Genomic DNA, 20,501 nt, shown 5'->3' with positions numbered 1-20,501 from the left:
TGGTTACATGAGCAGCTATAAAAAACAAGGAAAAAAAAAGGATAAGAAATATGATGCAGGGATTACAGTATCCAGAGGAATCACCTCTTACAGTCACTAAGGAAGGCAAAGCATCAGGACCTTTCATTGTCAGGTCATACAGCAGATAACATATACTGTGAAATTATTCAGTTTTTATGAGAAACTGATTTAGTTAAACGAATTTAGAGTTTTCCTCATTATTATTATTATTATTAATATTATTAATATTATTATTATTATTATTATTTTTTATTTTATTTTTTATTTATTATTTTGTTTCTGCACAATCTCCTGTTCCACACTCCAGTCCAGATGGTGGAGGTAATGCACCTCTAAGATGGTTTGCCAACAGCCAATAAACACCGAAGAAGAAGAAGAAGAAGAAGAAGAAGAAATATGAATAGTCATAATTATTTTTTTATTTATTTATTTGCACATATATAAAACTACACAAAATCCAGTCAATGAAAAAAACAAACAAGAAATGTGTCAGGAGAGGTCAAGAAGCCACATGCTTATACACAGGACCTCCCCCAAACCCCAGGAGAAAAAAACTATAACAAAAAAGGAAGAAAGTAATTAATAATCAATAATTTAAAAAATACAACAAAAGTTAAACAACAACAAGAAGTACACAAAATGTGCAGAAAAACCTAACCAAACAGTGGAAAACAATCCAATAAAAACATTGAAATAAATACAAAAGAAACAGTACAGAAAAAAAGAAAATATATCTAAACATTTTAATTATTATTATTATATATCATGCTTCCATTTAAGTGATATTGTTGCATTCAAACGCTTTTGAAGTGCATGGAGAAAGGCTTATTGAGTATACACAGAGTAAAGCTCAATATTCCCATACCCACGAATGCAGCACAAGACCAACATGGCGAGCTGCATGGGCATGGTTGCAAGAGTTGGAGGCTCAGCAGCTCTAACTGTGTTAAAGCCGGCAGTGAGACAATGCTCAAAGCAGAGGAGGAGTGTGTTCATCTCGTACCGCTGCTCGCACGGAGCCCGGAGCAGTTTGTACGAGCATGTCCGTGAAGGTTACAGCGATAAGCCTGTGCTGGATATGAGAGCAGTGACTGAGGAGACAGACAGAGTCACAGCTGAGGTGGAGAACAGGAAGGGTGACCTGAGAGGGGACGATGTCAGGAAGATAGTAAGTGATGTTTATAGCTGCTGATTCAGTCCTGTTTGTGGCTTTAAAAACTTCATCTTCTGCCAAAAGTTTCTGGGGTTGACAGCTGGCTGCTTATAAGCAAAAACTGTACATTTATATATATATATCTATATATATAGATATATATACAGATATCTATATATATAGATATATAATATATGTAATAATATATATATATATAGATATATATATATAGATATATATGATATATGTTTATATATCATATATATATAATATATGTAATAATATATATCATATATATATATATGATATATATGATATATGTTTATATATAATATATGGTATTCAACTCCGACATTCACATTATGTATTATACCAAAGCATTTCTCATAAGATAATGTGCATACTGCAGTACTGTTTGGTGAGGAATGACCTATGGTGACCTTTTCCATTGCCATTCTGTTGCTAGGGCAACAGCTTTGGTCCAGGTCTACTTCCTGTCAGCTACTGCATTAACACACATTGCAACCGGAAATACAAAGGGACCCATTTATAACCCAAATATAATATAAGCATCTGTACAAAATCAGACTCATATTATCTAATAAGCTATCTAATAAAAGTACAACACATGTTTAGGATGATGGGAAACAGCGTTCAGGTTTTACTGTCAGATATCGTCGTGATGTTTCCTGTTCTTTCACTAAATGTTTCACCTTTGTGTCGGTATCGTTAAGCTTCCTGACAAAATAACCTTCTGACATTTTGGGATTGTGGGACAAATCAGAGACTGTATCTTCAAATGATAAAATTGTAAGAAATTTTCATCGAGTTTTTCCATCGAGAATCGATTCTGAATCGAATCATGAGATACCAAAAGATACACACTCCTATTAAGCATGTCATACATAAGCATTAAAGCATTTGATATATGTTGAAACATGTATTCAAGGGAAACATGAAGAGCCTGTTGTATTACTGGATTTTCAGTTGATTGTGTTTGTGTCCACATTGTAGGTGTGTGTGTGGCAGGAGCTCCAGGCGGTGAGGACAGAAATCTCTGAGCTGGAGGAGCAGAAGAGACTCATCAGTGACACAGTCAAAGCTCTAGTGGTCAGTAAAGGTTATTACAGCTGTGCTCACAGTCACCACTTTTCTCATATGTAGGTTGTTGATTGTTTTGAATACATAAGAACTTATGGATGCGATTTTATTTAATAATTTGATTGTTTTTTTTAGTCAAAAGTTGTAAGAGTATAAAGCTGCATCCATTATTGTGACATAAATCATCTTTTCCTCACAGACCAAGAACGACAAGAAAGCCCTCGGCAATGTAAGTTTGGCACTTTAGAATTTAAAGTCGTTGTTATTGAATCAGTCAATCTTGTCATTGCTAGTCTACCTGTCGGTGTTAAATCACATCTGGGACCAGTTCTGAGTTGTTGTTGTTGTTCTTCACGCAGCTCCCAGAGTACAGCCAGGCTCTGCAGACGGGCCGAGAGATCCGCAACAGACTGAATCAACTCTACCCCAAAGAGACGGAGCTAGATCAGGAACACTATGGACGAGCGCTCAGACTGCCCAACGCCACACACCCTGATGTGGTGAGGACACACACACACACACACACACACACACACACACACACACACACACACACACACTTTGTCCACTGCATCTGGGGAGAGATTTTCTGCGTCTTTTTAAAGTAGTTTGAAACTTCCTAAAGTTCCTCTTTCCTTTTTCAGCCAGTTGGAGATGAGAGCCAGGCGAGGGTGGTGGAGCTGGTTGGACAGAAACCAGGTGATGGATCTGAAGTAATTATCTAGTGCTTCACCCTTGTGTGTTTAAAAAAAATACAAATCTCATAATCTGCTCTCTCTCTGCTGTAGAGTTTGACTTCAAGCCCAGAGGCCACGTAGAGCTGGGGGAGGAGCTAGGTCTCATCAGACAGAGGTGAGGACGACTCTGATGATTGTTGGTTTTAACTACTTGATGGTTCCACCTGCGGTGCTGTTTGTGCACTATTCTGTTGAACCCTTTGTTCCTTATTGATTAAAAGAAAACTGAAGAAGACAGGATGTTAGTTTTTCTGTTTAGTCAGCCTGCAGGTTGAGAGCAAAGATACTAAAAATTTGAGGAGCAAAATGCCATTTTGTTTAAATATGGTATAATTCATAATTTATCTAATATTCATTCATTCATATTAAGTTGATTGATTTGAATTTGTTCCTGTATCCTCTCCTGCAGACATCTAGCTCACGTCTCAGGCCACAGGTCGTACTATCTGAGAGGAGCAGGGGCCAGACTTCAGACTGCACTGCAAAACTTTGCCCTCGACACACTGCAGCGACGGGTACGCGTGTATTTGGAAATATTAGATATGAAGTCTGCAAACTTATATAGGAGCGCCAAACCTGAGTTTTCCTTTTGACTCCTGCAGGGCTTCATCCCCATGGTTGTACCTGACATGCTGAAGGGGGCAGTGTTTGTGAGTAGCTTACTTATACTAAACTTAATATCTAAAAATGACATTCAAATGCACATAAATTAAATCAAATGAAATATTTTAAAACAAAACACTCAGACCAAATCATCTTTTAAAGCACACAATATCCCCCTCTTGCTGACCTCTCCTCTTTTCTGTTTCGTCCTCCTCCAGGAGGGTTGTGGGATGCAGCCCAACGCCCATCGCTCTCAGGTCTATTCACTGGACCAGACCCGTTTCCCAGATCTCAACCTGGCCGGGACTGGAGAGGTCGGGGTGGCAGGTGAGTCTTAGAAAAAACAAATCAACATCAAAGGCCATCTGTTGCGTCGCCTCACGTCGCCTTTGTCGTTGCCAAAAATATGCACTGGAACACACCGCAAAGACTACAGCCGACGGCCGACTACCACGTACATTCTGCGCCTGCGTGAGATGAAATAACTCTCTCTACCACCAGGCGGCGGTAGTCTGTATTCGTCATTCAAAAAGGGAAACCGAAAGACCGAGGACGGTGGATATACAAGCCGCAGTTATGATACGCACATGAAATAAAGCAGCGTCTGTCGACCATTTTCACACCGCTCTCACTCACCACTTAGCTTCATTCCAGACGGCCATGTGGTTGTGAAAATATCCGTGTGTTGGAATGATCAGATGAGATGAAGATGAAAAATTAGAAGAGCCTTCTCTGTTTTTCCTCTTGACTTTACTCGTTGGCTTGCTTTCCTCACTTCCGTACTGATTAGTTTTAAGCTGAACAGCAAATCAGAGTGATTTCTCTCACCGACGGGCGCCGCCGCCGATTTAATGTGCTGAATCGGCTCAGCCAATCAGAAATGAGAACTGGAAGCATCCATTATACATGTGTAGTAAGTAGTTATGTGATGTGTGTCTCTGTTTTTCAGGTTATTTCATGGATCATGCAGTAAACTGGAAGGACCTGCCTGTCAGGTGAGAAGCACCCCTCATTCCTACATGTAGTTTGCTACAGATATAGTGTTATATCGGAGTAATCCTAGCTGACATGATGTGTCGTGTCCCGCTGCAGGACGGTGTGCAGCAGCACCTGCTACAGAGCAGAGACGGACACGGGCAGAGAGACATGGGGGCTCTACAGAGTACACCACTTCAACAAGGTCACAATGACATTTATTATATTAGAGACACAGGAGTTGCTTGGATGAATATGTTTACAGAAATTTGCATTTGTGTATTGCTTAATCTTTGTTAGCCGTCAACAAGTGATTGCAAATCAATTTTTTTATATTATAAACAAGTCCCTACTGTATAATTATGCTAACAAGCTTTGTAATTATCTGTGTGTGTTCAGGTAGAGATGTTTGGAGTGACGGCAGATGAGACGGGAGAGGAGAGCTCTCAGCTGCTGGACGAGTTCATCTCTCTGCAGAAAGAGATGTTCTCTGCACTGGAACTACACTACAGGTTAATACGTACACACACACCGGGGTTATTATAGTAAACTAAAACGAAAATAAAAACAATATCCTTTAAGGAAAACTAATCTGAAACGATATTGCCTTGGTAAATCCAACCATGTATTTTGTATTTATATAGCTACATACTTGAGGCATTATAGATGGCCCATGGTCTCGTTCTTTCATCCATCCATTCAATTTTACATGATATTTATAGTATCTGTCTGAGTTATGGCTCTATTTTTAGCTCCAGGTTGTTTGTGTGTGTTTTGACTCAGAGTGCTGGACATGCCGACACAGGAACTGGGTCCTCCAGCATACAGAAAGTATGACATTGAAGCCTGGATGCCTGGGAGGGACAGCTACGGAGAGGTCAGTTACCTACTTACCTAATTTCAACATCAGATGCGTAAGAAATGACAGGATGTCAACTGAGATATCTGACAGCCTCAATGTTTTGTAGCCAAACATTCCTCGTCCGTGGTCCAATTTTAAGTCCTATATTTAATTCATTATCTCCTACATTAATAATGGCGAGCAGAATCTGTAGCATGTATGCACGACCAGAGTGGCGGGTGAGTAAATGTAGCTATAAGGAGGTCAATGTTGAACATTTGGACTCTTATTTGGCTACAAAATGCTGCACAAACAGTTGAGAGAAAAATCAGTAGTGCTCTGAAACGGTTGAAGGAGAGACGCCTATAACGTCTGTTTAATAAAAGAGATGATGATGCTATGCTGTGAACGTCAATCAAGTCTAATGGGGGAAGAAGAAGATGGCAGATTTGAGCCAGTAGGCTGTATTCTCTCTCTCTTTCTCTCACTATATATATATATATATATATATATAAATATCTCTCAGATTTCCAGTGGGTCCAACTGTACCGACTACCAAAGCAGACGCCTCAACATCCTGTATGAGCGAGAGGACGGCAGCCTGCAGTACGCCCACACAGTAAGCCTGCAGATGAGCCAGCACTGCTCTACGTTCCTGTGGGTTTATCTTACAGCAGTGTACAGTACCACCTCCATAATGTGTTTTATTTAAATTATATCTCTAGGTGAATGCTACAGCATGTGCCATCCCCCGAACCATCATCGCCATCCTGGAGACTCACCAGACCAAAGTAAGACACCAACATGAGGGCACATTAAAGGATTGTCCTACAAAATTACTAAATGGATTCAACGAGTTGTCTTGAAAAGGTTGTAATGAGTCCCTGCAATATATGACAGCTGAAAATGATGCTCTGTACACGGAAGATGTCAAATATAAATCTTATGACAGACTTGTAGTTATGCTTTTATGCATATACCCAAAAAACACTAAAAAAGCATGTCAACGACTAAAACACAGACCAAAAATTCTTACTTTTGCAGACAAAGTTTTGATAAAATATGTAAAAACCTTTTGAAAATGAGCTCTTTTTGTGTCTTCCAACAAAGTGTTACCTTGTCCACCTTCCACTATGTTAAATGTATATTTCTCTGCATGCACCTGTGTTGAAGTGGCTCCCCCTTGTGATCGTTGTCAGTCAAAACATTTTTATACAAATTGTAATATATTTTCTTAGAAATGCTGGAATAATGATGTAATAATACTGTAATGACTTCCATGTTGCTAAACAGTTTTACATTTTCCTGAGGCAGAGAAATAGTGCAACAAATATCATCAGGCTTAGTTGACTAGGTTAGGGGGGATGACTAAAAGAGGCCAATAGGCCAAAAGTTTTGTTTTCTCCTGAACAACACTGAAATGCAACACACCTCTTCACTGTCTGTGTTGATTTGATTTGAATGTGTCGTGGAAAATACATGTCACAATGAAAAACAATTCAGTTATTATAGACATAAAGCTAAATAATTGCATTTAAAATATGATTTTCATTTAGTTATGATATAGTAAATGCACACATTAAAATGAAATACATATAACAGTGTGCATAATATCTCACTGTTTTTTTTTTATTTATTTATTTATTTGTTTTCATTTAAGCTTTTTACATCCTCCATAAAAATGGATCTTAACTAACTCCAACTAGATGTCAAATACTAGAACGAATTTTAAAATAAAACTCTTGATTGCCTTTGAGATTTACTACCAATTGATGGAAACCCAGCTAATTAAAAAAAATGTTTCAATATATTTACTTTGAAACTTTACAAAATCTAATCTTGATTTAACATTATATTGTTATTAATTATGTATTTTGTTTTGTGGTTTCTTCTTTTATGTCTTTCTCCCTCCGTCGTTTCTCTCCATCTCTCCAGGAAGGGACAGTGCGTGTCCCCCGAGCCCTGCAGCCTTATTTGGGCCTGGAAGTGATCGAGACGCCAAAGTACGCTCCGCTGAAATACATCGGACCCAACCAGCAGAGTCGACCGGCCAGACCTGCTCCCAAGACCAGATGACACAAATACTGTACAAGCACACACCAGAGGTGGGAGCCAGTTCACATTCAACACTACCAAGTCAGACAGGAAGCAGGTCTCTAACACGGATAAGGATGTTTCGTACATGTTGTTAATGATCTCCATTGTTCTTCAGATTAAATGACAGACAGTCTGACTTTTTGAATTGAGTGCAACGGTGTTTCAAGGTGGATCCGACCTTTATCTTTCAGTTTACTGTCACTGTAAATATACTGTATATCATATCTTGTTTTGTCAAATGTCATGAAATTGTAAATGTACGCCCAAACGTGTGTTGTCCAGCTCATGAGGAGGACCATAATAAAGAATAAAGAGAAGTAGGGCTGCAACTAACGATTATTTTCATTGTTGATTAATCTATCGATTATTTTCTCAATTAATCGATTAGTTGTTTGGTTTATAAAATGTCAGAAAATGGCGAAAAATGTTGATCAGTGTTTCCCAAAGTCCAAGATGACGTCCTCAAATGTCTTGTTTTGTCCACAACTCAAAAATACTCAGTTTACTGTCATAAAGGACTTAAGAAACCAGAAAATATTCACATTTAAAAAGCTGGAATCAGAGAATTTAGACTTTTCATTTCTCAAAAAAATGACTCAAACCGATTAATCAATTATCAAAATAGTTGACAACTAATCGATTAATTGTTGCAGCTCTACAGCTGGTAGAAGACAAAGTGTGACTTTACAGGATCCTGACCTGAGAAGTGGATTTATTTAAGTTTACTGAGGCAGTAAATCATGAAACTTAAGAATTTAAACCTGCTAAAAAGAATGAATTTAGTGAGAAAAAGAGGCTTTTTCACATAATGTAATTGTAAATCAGACCATTGAAGCCAAATTCATGCAAAGAAGAGTCAAATTAAATCAGCTTTGTGGTCATAACTAATCTGTTGATTATTTTCTTGATTAATCGATTAGTTGTTTGGTCTATAAAATGTCAGAAAATGGTGAAAAATGTCGATCAGTGTTTCTTAAAGTCCAAGATGACGTCCTCAAATGTCTTGTTTTGTCCACAACTCAAAGATATTCAGTTTACTGTCATAGAGGAGTAAAGAAACCAGAAAATATTCACATTTAAGAAGCTGCAATCAGAGAATTATCAAAATAGTTGGCGATTAATTTAATAGTTGTCAACTAATGGATTAATTACTGCAGCTCTGATGATAAGTGTTTAATTTCTTTTGTGTATGGCTTACTGGTCGTGTTTTTAATTCCCAGTATTGTTATATATACATTATACATGCATTAATACCAAACATATTGAATGACATAGTGACCTTGAGGGGGGCCTGCAGATGAAGCAGAGGTGACATAATGTGTGTTACATTACCAAGTATCAATAATTAATGTGTTAAAGTGATTAATCAGCAGCCAGGGGAGGTGATGACAGCTGCATGGAGCATGCAAATAAAATGAAAAAGCTGCTGTAATAATATTCTCACTGGGTTTATCTGAATAGAGAGGAATCACAGAGGAGTATGCAGCTATTGCATCCCTAAAGCTTAGAGGAACAGATTAAACATTTTGTTAACAGGCTGTAAGTACAGGACGACCAACTGACATCTCTGGCACCTTTAACAGAGTCTGATCTGGTCTCAAGTCACCTGACACACACACACGCACACACACGCACACACACACATACTGTAAACACACACACACACACACACACACACACACATACTGTAAACACACACACACACGCATACACACGCATACACACACACACACACATAAACACACACACACACACACACACACACGCGCACACACACACACACACACACATAAACACATATACACGAACACACACACGTAAACACACGCACACACACACACACCCTCTCTTCTCTTCCCTTCTCTTCTCTTCTCTCCTTTTCTCTCCTCTTCTCTTCTCTCCTCTTTTCTCTCTCTCTCTTTTTCTCTCTCTCTCTCCTCTTCTCTCTCTCTCCTTCTCCTCTTCTCTCCTCTTCTCTCCTCTTCCTCTCTCCCTCTCTTTCTCTTCTCTCTCTCCTCTCCTCTTCTCTTCTCTCTCTCTGTCCCTCTTCTCTCTCTCCTCTCCTCTCTCCTCTCTCTTCTCTCTCTCTCCTCCTCTCTCCTCCTCTCTCTCTCTCTCTCTCTCTCTCTCTCTCTCTCTCTCTCACACACACCCTCTCTCTCTCTCACACACACCCTCTCTCTCTCTCTGTCCTCTCCTGTCCTCTCTGTCTCTCTCTCTCTCTCCCCCTCTCTCTCTCCCTCTCCCCTCTTCTCTCTCTCCTCTCTCCTCTCCTGTCCTCTCTCTCTCTCTCTCTCTCTCTCTCTCTCTCTCTCTCTCTCTCTTCCCCTTTTCTCTCTCTCTCTCTCTCTCTCTCTCTCACACACTCACTCAGCTCAGCTCCACCTCGCTCTGCGGGTGTGTGTCTGTTAGTCAGTCTGTTTTTATTTTCAAGGTTATATTTTTCTGCAGCAGGAACTCTCTCTGTTCTCGGATGGGAATTCTGATAACCGCAGTTGTTCTCTGGGCTGCAGTCGGAGGTGAGTCTGCATCCATCATCACATCCATCACATCCATTAAACACATGCACAGTGTGTGAATGTGTGTGTGTTGGGCGGTCGGTATGAAATGACGGTACAAAATGCTCTCAGCTCTCAGCTCTGTAGTAGCTCTCTTGTTCTTTTTTACCTGCATTTAAACAGATGAAACCAAATGCATAATAACGCTTTATATGGAGCAGACAGAAGGTGTGTGGTGTCCTAATGCCTCAGGGGCTTTAGACTTAATAGGCTTGTTACATAATTTGCTTTATGCGCCTGTATACCTTTCTGTCTGCTGGTGCTGGTGCTGGACTGACGATGGTCCTGGTGGACATTTTAGACATACAAATAAAACATATTTTTTAGCATTTACTGGCACCAAATTCACCAATTAGTGGTGCAATATTTGTTAAATATCTGTCAATTTTAAATTAAATATTGTCAGAGATGTCCTGGCTTATTCATCATATTCTACAGACTTAAGAAAACATCTTTGTTTGGTTCAGATTCCTGCACAAATCACACCATTATCAGTTTTCAATGAAAATGAGAATAATAAATAAAAAAGTATCATTCCACTAATATCATAAATCATATCACAATCACCATATCAGTCAAAAATAATCACAATAAAATATTTTTTCATAATCGTTCAGCCCTCTCTGCATTGGTTCGCAGTGTTGTGTTTAAGGCTGACCCGAATGCTTCGAAGCTTCGACCGTTGCCATGGTAACCGACCTCCGAATCATTATTCGAATGCTTCGTTTGTTTGTTTTTTATATATAAGTATGTAATAATGATATACATCCCAAAATAGCCCATGAAATAAGCGCATTAAAGCTCCGCACAGGTGAGCAGGAACACCTGCAGCTCGGTGCTCCATGCTGCGTGATAATAAAACGTGTTAAGGGGTTATAAATGACAGTGAGATGGAGGTCTAGCTGCCCCCACAGAGAGACATGGATGAAAACTGTGTAAATATTAGTCTGCAGTGCGTTACTGTTAAGCAGCAGGAGATAACCTACATAGAGCAGACTGTAAACTGCTTTATTCAGCTGGCACAGTGTGTGGAGACAATAATTGATTTGTTAGAAAACAAATTAAAAAAAAAAATGCAGTGAAATATTATGCACACTGTTATATGTATTTCCGTTTAATGTGTGCATTTACTATATCATAATTAAATGAAAATCATATGTTAAATGACAATTATTTAGCTTTATGTCTATAATAACTGAATTAATTGTTTTTCATTGTGACATTTTCCATGACACATTAAAATCAAATCACAACACAGACAGTGAAGTGAAAAATAAAACATATTTATGCTCCTTGCAATCGACCAAATAAATTCTTAGTCGTCTAATCGATTAGTTAATTTAATCAATCTGTAACACTGAGTTTCTCCACAAAAGATCACACAAAAGCACCACTTTTGATGTATGTAAATATATTTATATTTTAATATCTTTTAATCATTACTTTTTATAGTGCTTCCTGTATTGTAATTTATTATATGCAATATATTGTTGTTGTTTTTTCTTTTTTCTTATCTGGACCTTGAGTCTGAAATAAAGCTTAAATTGAATTGAATTGAATTGAATTAGTCGAGTAAGACCAAAACGACCGATTAGTCGACTAATCGATTAAGAAGGGGGCAGCCCTACAAGACATATATCTCATACAGGTAAAGTGTGGGAATTAGTGGGCCGTTACACTTTTGTCAAAGCCCACCCTAACTGAAGCTATTTAGTCTACATAAAAAGAAAAATATATATAGCTTATACATCACCACAGGAGCAGCTACTGTAGGTAATAATCTTACCGTACCACTAAATGCCACTGCAGAGGTCAATTAAATACCAAGATTGCACAGTAATCTCATTATAAACTCATTATTGTGCATCTGTCAGCCCCTATAGCTGCATATGGAGCAGACTCACATGAGGTTTTAGTGTTTTTTTAATCAAGGTAACATGTTTTTGGAGCATTTGTCAAATTCAATTCAATTCAATTCAAACTTTATTGCAGACTCAAGGTCCAGATAAGAAAAAAGAAAAAACAACAACAATACATTATATTACAATACAGTAAAAGTGCAAAAGTATTAGCATCAAAATATACTTTATAGGTACCAAAAGTAAAAGTACTCATATTAGGGCTGTCAATTTATTAAAATATTTAATCGCAAATTAAATAATATTTTTTTTATCTGTTCAAAATGTACCTTAAAGGGAGATTTGTCGAGTATTTAATACTCTTATCAACATGGGAGTGGACAAATATGCTGCTTTATGCAAATATATATATATATTTATTATCGGAAATTAATTAACAACACAAAACAATAACAAATATTGTCCAGAAACCCTCACAGGTACTGCATTTAGCATAAAAAATATGCTCAAATCATAACATGGCAAACTGCAGCCCAACAGACAACAACAGCTGTCAGTGTGTCAGTGTGCTGACTTGACTATGATTTGCCCCAAACTTCATGTGATTATCATAAAGTGGGCATGTCTGTAAAGGGGAGACTCGTAGGTACCCATAGAACCCATTTTCATTCACATATCTTGAGGTCAGAGGTCTTTGAAAATGGCCATAACAGATTTTCGTTGCCAAAATTTAGCATAACTTTGCATCGTTATTTAGCCTCCTTCTCGACAAGCTAGTATGACGAGGTTGGTACCAATGGATTCTTTAGGTTTTTTAGTTTCATATGATACCAGTATCTTCACACTAACTTTAGAAAGATTGCGTTAATGCGTTAAAGAAATTAGTGGTGTTAAAAAGGTTTTGCGTTAACACGTTAAATTTGACAGCCCTAATTTTAATAATACATCATACTTTATAAGTTGATACATATATTTGCTATCAATAATTTAAATCTGCAAAGTAACTAAAGTTGTCAAATAAATGTAGTGGAGTAAAAAGTGCAATATCTGCCTCCAAAATGTAGTGGAGTAGAAGTATAAAGTAGCATAAAATGGAAATACTCAAGTAAAGTACAAATACATCAAGCATTTGAGTAAATGTACTTCATTACATTCCACCACTGCGAGCCAATAAAACCAGATCACAGCTTTAGTTATGAGGCCGGGGAGTCACAGCTTAAACACACTAACACACCATCACATGGACATGCAGAGCCAAACTGTAGCAGCTCACGTGTCTGTCGGGGGTTCATCACTGGTCAAGGTATCAATTAGTCCTATTGATCCTGATCTGTGCTGATCTGGCTGCGTGCTGACACAGACCACAGATCAAACTTACATGTGTCGTGTCAGTGAAGGGAGCAAACGCACCTGCACTGTAGGGCAGCACAATTAATCAAAATGTTATTGAAAATCGCAATGTGGCCTATTTTCAATTTCAATATTTGTTAAAGGTGAATTGTGTGTCAATTTTAAATTAAATATGAATAAATATGATGACCTGGCTTATTCATCATATTCTACAGACTTAAGACAACATCTTTGTTTGGTACAGATTCCTGCAAAAAAAAGTTTTTCAATGAAAATGATGAAAACATTATCATTCCACTAATATCGCAAATCATATCGCGATTGCAATATCAGTCAAAATGATCTCAATTAAATATTTTTTTCATAATCGTTCAGCCCTACTGCATTGTTTTGCATTGTTGTGTTTAGGGCTGGCCTGAATGCTTCGAAGCTTTGACCGTTGCCATGGTAACCGACCTCCAAATCAGTATTCGAATGCTTCGTTTGTTTGTTTTTTATATATAAGTATGTAATGATGTATAAATCCCAAAATAGCCCATGAAATAAGGAATAATCCCCAAAAATTGTTCATTATTTATCTTCAGCATTAATTATTGTTAGTCATTCTCAGACAGATATTGCTGTTTATTATGTGTAGAGGTGCGTGTTTGTACAGTAGTGCGGCAGCGACGCTGTCCCGAAACTTCGAATACCTTCAAATATTTCTCACCGAGCCTTCCAGACGGCCCCTATAGTTGTGTTTCAGTCTTTTTTTGTAAATATGAATGTTTCCTTTAAGTTCAATTTACTTAATTTGCTTTGATGGTTTTAATTTGACAGAAAGCATAAACATGTTTCTAAGAATATTACGGGCTGACATTTAGATTCATGCAGTAATTGAACATCATCACATCTTGTCTCCTGCAGCCGGCACATAACGATAAAAGAAAAGGTCACAACGCTGAACACGGACTGTGATATGCTGACATTCAGGCTCTTGTTAGACTCGATGTATCTCCGTGAGAAAGAGTCGCTGATGGCTCAGCTTAGTGTGCCTTTAATGATCCGCTGGCAGGCGGGGATTGGCGACTGATTTAGCTCTGGTGGGAACAACTAGCTGTGAGCTAAAGCCTTTAGGGAGTATCTGCATCCTGGAGAGGGGGTTAAGCTTCTTTGCTGTGTCTCTTTACCGAGGTAACTGTGCTCACCTTAATGAGGGCACAGCTCCACCCACGCCCGTGCACGACTACTAAGTAAACAAAGTAGTTCATCTGTGGTGCTCTGTAACATAGTTTGGTGCAGCAATGCTAAATGTATTGATTTATGTTTCCCATCTCTCTCCCGCAGTGGGAAGCCGGCCAGTATCCTCACCCCTCAATGATGCAAAGGTCAGAAACAAGTCCTCTTTATTTCTCCTATTATTCAGCCTTTTATTATTTTAATGACTCAACCAGTAATTGTGTCTGTTTTGTGCCTCCAGGTTGAATGTATTATTCAGGAGACACTGAATGAAGACGGGTCACATCATGAGTGTGGCCCACAGCTAGCAGGTAACTAATTATCTGTTCATCAATACTCCAATAACAGGATGTTTTGTTTAGAGATGGAGGATTATCCAATTAGTTGAGGTTAATTAGTTTGGGGTTTAGGACTGTTGGAGGACAAAACAAGACAATTGGAGGTGAATTGTGATGCAGTTTTTCACTATTTAACGATTAGTTTCATTGTCGATTAATCTGTTGATTATTTTCTCGATTAATCGATTAGTTGTTTGGTCAATGAAATGTCAGAAAATTGTGAAAAATGGGGAGTGTTTCCATCCCGTTCTCATTCCCAGGTCGTCAAATACGACACGTCCAGGTTAGATACCGCCACACAAGGCACCCATGAGAAACGCTGGGCTTTCCATTAACTACAATGTAAACCCAATATTAAACGCTCAGGGAAAGTGCTGTGGTGACGTAGTTTAAAGAGCGAAAGAGACACACACGGGCGGAAGGGGAGGTGGATGGGTCCAACAAACACAAGGCTTTCATCCAGGAGACCGCTGTTCGTGTCCAGTGTGTCAAGTTACAATCAGCTATTTGTTTGTGTCTCGTGTTCACAACGTTCAGCGTCATTTTCACTGTACAAACGTAGTTTTTTAAGCCTAACCATGTTGTTTTTTCCTAAACCTAACTAAGTGGTTTTATTATAAACCTCAGAATGTGTTTTTGTTTAATTTACAACATTATGCACGTGTTTACTGCGACCGTAAAGTGACGTCGAGGGGTCTGACAAAGTGGCTGTATGTGACGAGTTGAGATGAGAACGCGTTGGTGTTTCCCAAAGCCCCAAGATGACGTCTTACAAATGTTTTGTCCACAACTCATAGATATTCAGTTTACTGTCATAGAGGAGTGAAGAAACCAGGAAATATTCACATTTAAGAAACTGGAATCAGAGAATTTAAACTTTTTTTTAATTAGAAAATTACTCAAACAGATTAATCGATTATCAAAATAGTTGCCAATTAAGACAGTGTAATTCATCTATCACGAGATGCTTTTGTCTTTTTCTTTATTTGCTGAAATTGACCATTAATCTGTGACGGGTGTTTTGTTGTGTAAAGACATCTGGTATTCTGCCTGTTTTTGGTCTGGTTTTGTATTATTGAAGTATTGCTTGTCATTATTTTTGCAGAGGAACTTGATGAAGTGCAAAGACATCATGGTCTGCTCAGGGAGCTGCAGAGGCTGGCTGACGATGGTAAAATCTCATTGACGCTGGAAAACATAGCACATCGAATTTGGTGTTTCATTTATTTTTCTTGGCATTTAAAAGTCTATTTGTGAGAGAAGTGATGTCTTCACCCCAAATCACACACGTTCTCATGCATTTCAACACCACATGGCACTGACTGTTGTAGTCTGGCTGTTGCAGAGACAGAGACGGAGCGAGACGACGACGACAAGGAGCGATATGAGTACAACCTGGCTGACGACGAGAGCGACGCTGAGCAGGGGGACGAGGAGACGAAGGAGGAGAGAGATGTGACCGACCTCCCTAAAGGGACGGAGGAAGATGACACCAAGGAGAAGATAATGGAGGAACCACGGATTGAAGACAGAGGGAGGGACACAGAAGAGGAGCGAGCCAAGGAGCTGGAGGAGCTGCTGGCTGAAGAGATCGCCAAGAAAGGGAAGGAGGAGAGGAACGACGAAGAGCTCAAAGAACTGCTGAAAGAGCTGAAGAAGAAGCGCTACGAGTCGGTGAAGGAGAGGGAGATCCAGAAGGGCTCTGAGGCAGAGCAGAAGGAGGAAGTGGAGGAGAAGAAGGAGAAGGAGGAGAAAGAGAAGGGTGAAGGAACAGCAGAGGACTTGGAGAAGCAGAGGATCGAGGAGAGGAGGAAGAACGAGGTGGAGCTGATGGTGGAGAGGGAGAAGGTGGAGAAGGAGCTCAAGGAGCTGCTCAAAGAGCAGGAGAGCGACAGCAAGCCGGAGCAGGAGAGGGAGAGGAAGGAGAAGCAGGAGGAGCTGGACGAACTCGTCAGGAAGATGAAACGGGTGCAGGAGGAGGAGGAGACGCAGGGCGGGAAGAAAGAGGACGGCGTGGAGGACAAGAAGGAGGGCGAAGACGATAAGGAGCCCAACGAGAAAACAGAGAATGAAGTGAAGAAGAAGGAGGCGGCGGTGGAGGTGAAGGAGCCACAGCAGAAGAGAGTGATGGAGAAAGCCAGCGATGAAGCCACGAGGCAGTTTGAGCGAGAGAGGTACAAGAATGCAGAGGATGAGGAGGACGAGAATGAGGATGAGGAAGATGAGGATGAATATGTCAGAGAGGATGAGGAGGGGCAGGATGAGGGAGACGACGAGGGGGGTGACGCCGAAGAAGATGAAGGGGAGGTAAGTTGGTGCAGTTATGTGACAGTTCGTGTTAGTGTTTGTTAACACTTAATGTTACAGCCCATTATTGTGTAAATATTTAGTATACATGATGGTACTAATGAAGTACTTACTGTGTACTTATACCTGGACAAATATACATTATACAAGTATATATACAAGTACAGGGTAATAAGGTAGTAATAACTTATTTCCTTATTGAACATCATCAGACCAGCTTTTATGTGAAAAAATATTATTAAATTTAATATTTTTTTTTTCTTTAGAGGTGGGTGGGGGGGGGTATTTATTATTAAATAATTATTAGTTATAATTGTATTAATTTTATATATTTATTTATGTATGTATTTTTTTATTTTATTTATTTGTAATTTTCTTTGTTAATAATTCCCAATGCATATCTTTAAAACACACAAAATTTGATTACAAAAATATATTAATTATATGTTACTCTAAGTGGTCATTAGGTGCTTTAAGTAAAGTGAAAAAATATCATTAAATCTATGCAAAAACAAAACATTGTAAAATTAATTTTTACTTTACTTCAAGCAAACAATGACCACTTATAGTAAATTATAATTACATTATAATGCATTATAACAGTGATTATAATGCATTATAAAAAAGATTATAATGTATTGCAACTATGATTGACTACACTATGATTCATGCAAAATAAAGTCAGTAAGTGACCAGCAATTATGAAGTATTATGATATTTGAACCTTATAACACATCATAAAATGCTTTATAATGTGTTATGATTATTGTTATAAAGCATTATGTATATTTATGACTGCTTATATCTAAGGGTGTAAGAAAATATCGAAGATTTTGAGGATCGTGATATTGTGTTTTGTGATATTGTATAGATTTTGAATTAATAGTTTACGTGCAAAGATTAACTCAGTCTACTTTATTTCATTAGCAAATAAACTGTATGTGCCTCTCAAAGTAGTGCAATGATATTGGATGTTACAGGGACTGCGATAAATGCAAAATTAGATTTAAAAAGAAATCGCAATATATCGCCTTGCTTACAGTATCGCAATATATCGCAATAAATTTAATCGTAACCCCTGTATCATGATACTTATCCTAGCGTCAGATTCTTGCCAATACACAGCCCTACTTATACTATAGTTATACGATACTATAAGCAGACTTTAACGCATTATAAGTATGTTTATAGTGTATTATAGACATGGGCGTCATCGAAAATGTCCAGCAGGTACCCAGTAAGTTTCATTGGTACTACATATGTACAAAATTTGTATCTAAAACTGTAATCTAAAGCGTCACCATGTGTCTTGTATTGCTGCTGTGTCATATATTCTCATTTGTTTTCTTTCGACAGGAGCTGCTGGAAATTGAAGCTGAGTTGCGCAAAGTGGCTGCAGAGCTGAGGGAGCTCCGCAGAGGATAAGACACACACCAATAAATATACGCACACACAGCAGACTGACAAAACCCTTCGTTGCATTCGCAGTCACACATTCAGCTCACACATTTTTACAGCCTTCAAATCCCCACAGCACTCAGAGAAATGTCTGTAAATGGACATTAGTGGAAACTGTACATACTGTCGTTTCATTTCTGCTTTTAGATTGCCTGGAAAAAGGCCGTCGCTGCTTCCTTCAGTTGAAGGAAAAGAGACGCCTTTTCCTAGAGAATCTAAAAGATCTTTGCGTTCCTGTCTCAGTACCTGTATATGCTGTTTGTAAGGTCGACAGGTGATGTCACTGCAGTTGTAAAACCGCCATGGATGCAAAGCATTCAGCACTTTTATTCAAATGTTAGTTCTGACTGCAGATTGCCAACCACACAAACACCATCATCTTTGAAATCATGAACCCTGGCAAGCAGGAATCATCCTCGATGGTGTGCTTTTGGTGGGAAAAAACAGATTCCCATAAGTAATTATGTGTATTTCAATATATATTTTGTGCAATAACTATGTGTAAGCTGTTCTGACTGTTAACGATACGTATTACTGATATTTCTACACAGGAGTAAGTCATGATTTCCTCTCCGTTTCTTTGACGATAAAGTAGAAACAAGGATTGTGTTTCATTTGGCTCTCGCACTGTTAAAACCAGACTGTTTGTGACGAACCGGGGTGACACGAACAAAACGTTGAATTTCTGACACGTGTGTCAGATGTTAAGTTTGTCTCGACTGTTAGGACGCGACGTACTTAGAAGCTTACAAGGTCTAAAAGTGTCACTTCAGGTTCTCAGCCAGCTTTGCACTCTTTATCTTAACAAGCCAAGGAGGAGTGGAGGGAAGAGGGAGTCACTAAAGCCATTTTGTTGTCTTTTGGTAACAGCAACACCGACTATATAACATTGATAAACGCTCAGTAGTTTTCATGGTTGTCATGTCATTTGTGTAAATATCAGATATCAAGGTCTGTAAGCCAAGGTCATAGGAAATATGAAGCAACAGCGCCCCCAAGAGGACACTGGGTAGACATGCACACAGTGCAGGATTAACAGGGTTACCACTGGAGGCCCACTTACTGCAATAACACAACATAGACTACAGCACACGTGAATGCAATAATTAGCCAAATAATGAATTATATTTCATGTATTTTAATGTGTTATCAAAGTGCATCATAGAGTACTCATATAGCAGATATAACCTCTCGTTTTCTACACAGCCAAGATTTACAATACATGTATGTATTTGACACACACGATCAGTCAACACTGATGAGCTCGTCACTGTCTATTCCAAAGAGGAGGTGTTTGTTCACTTGAAAATAAATGTTTTCTTTTTCTATATTAGTGCAAAAGTTTCCACAAAATGTATCTTACAAACCAGCAAGAGAGACGTAGGAAATGTCTGTAGGGGGGGTGAGTGACATAAGGGCATAGAGGACATTTCAAACAACAGGGAAAAGAAAATGAAAACAAAAACACACATTTGTAATATTACTGGCCAATCAGAGTGCTGTATTTTGTGCCTGCTGTATCTTCTTCTATGCTACCTGTCAATCAATAAACGGAAAGTGTATTAAACCATTATGTGTTTGGTTTGTCAACCTATAAATAGAGTTGAATCTAGGGAGGCACCGATCCGACTTTTACAGTCTCGACAGCGATACCTGAGCTTTGGGTATCGGCTGATACCGAGTACTGATCTGATACCAATGTTTAATTAGTGTTTAAAGCTGTATGCCTCACTGTGTGGAAGTGACTGGGATCATTATTTTATGTGTCAAGCCTCAGTTATACTTTCTAAAAGGACATGAGCTGACATGGAATTGTGACGAGGAAACGTTTGGACGTCTTTGGTTTCTCCTCGCGGCAAACTGCCATTCTCAAACTTCTCCATTT

The 20,501-nt window shown here is 38.7% G+C and overlaps 2 protein-coding genes across 2 annotated transcripts; both read left to right on the top strand.

Annotated features, from left to right (window-relative positions):
- Window positions 1-864: 864 nt before the first annotated feature.
- On the top strand, window positions 865-7,861 carry sars2 (seryl-tRNA synthetase 2, mitochondrial). The gene is made up of 16 exons (XM_074641312.1): window positions 865-1,189; window positions 2,189-2,284; window positions 2,475-2,504; window positions 2,635-2,775; window positions 2,920-2,974; window positions 3,064-3,127; window positions 3,422-3,527; window positions 3,615-3,662; window positions 3,834-3,942; window positions 4,565-4,610; window positions 4,708-4,795; window positions 4,990-5,102; window positions 5,374-5,467; window positions 5,958-6,050; window positions 6,157-6,222; window positions 7,367-7,861. The coding sequence occupies exons 1-16, from the start codon at window positions 893-895 to the stop codon at window positions 7,505-7,507; spliced, it is 1,587 nt and encodes a 528-aa protein (XP_074497413.1). The 5' UTR covers window positions 865-892; the 3' UTR covers window positions 7,508-7,861.
- Window positions 7,862-9,801: 1,940 nt separating this feature from the next.
- Window positions 9,802-20,183, top strand: LOC141771254 (uncharacterized). The gene is made up of 6 exons (XM_074641310.1): window positions 9,802-10,047; window positions 14,622-14,662; window positions 14,755-14,824; window positions 15,957-16,022; window positions 16,197-17,158; window positions 18,515-20,183. The coding sequence occupies exons 1-6, from the start codon at window positions 10,002-10,004 to the stop codon at window positions 18,581-18,583; spliced, it is 1,254 nt and encodes a 417-aa protein (XP_074497411.1). The 5' UTR covers window positions 9,802-10,001; the 3' UTR covers window positions 18,584-20,183.
- Window positions 20,184-20,501: the final 318 nt, after the last annotated feature.

The sequence above is a fragment of the Sebastes fasciatus genome, chromosome 7 (genome assembly GCF_043250625.1).
Source record: "Sebastes fasciatus isolate fSebFas1 chromosome 7, fSebFas1.pri, whole genome shotgun sequence".
NCBI lineage: Eukaryota > Metazoa > Chordata > Actinopteri > Perciformes > Sebastidae > Sebastes > Sebastes fasciatus.
Note: the sequence above shows the minus strand (reverse complement) of the source record. Positions and strands in the feature narration are given on the sequence as shown.

Bases quoted from the DNA above. Each gene is read 5' to 3' on its own strand.
- sars2 (XM_074641312.1), top strand. From the start codon at position 893: ATGCAGCACAAGACCAACATGGCGAGCTGCATGGGCATGGTTGCAAGA. The intron at 2,776-2,919 runs GTGAGGACACAC...TTCCTTTTTCAG, and splicing joins ACGCCACACACCCTGATGTG to CCAGTTGGAGATGAGAGCCA. The intron at 5,103-5,373 runs GTTAATACGTAC...GTTTTGACTCAG, and splicing joins GCACTGGAACTACACTACAG to AGTGCTGGACATGCCGACAC.
- LOC141771254 (XM_074641310.1), top strand. From the start codon at position 10,002: ATGGGAATTCTGATAACCGCAGTTGTTCTCTGGGCTGCAGTCGGAG. The intron at 14,825-15,956 runs GTAACTAATTAT...TTATTTTTGCAG, and splicing joins GTGTGGCCCACAGCTAGCAG to AGGAACTTGATGAAGTGCAA. The intron at 16,023-16,196 runs GTAAAATCTCAT...TGGCTGTTGCAG, and splicing joins GCAGAGGCTGGCTGACGATG to AGACAGAGACGGAGCGAGAC.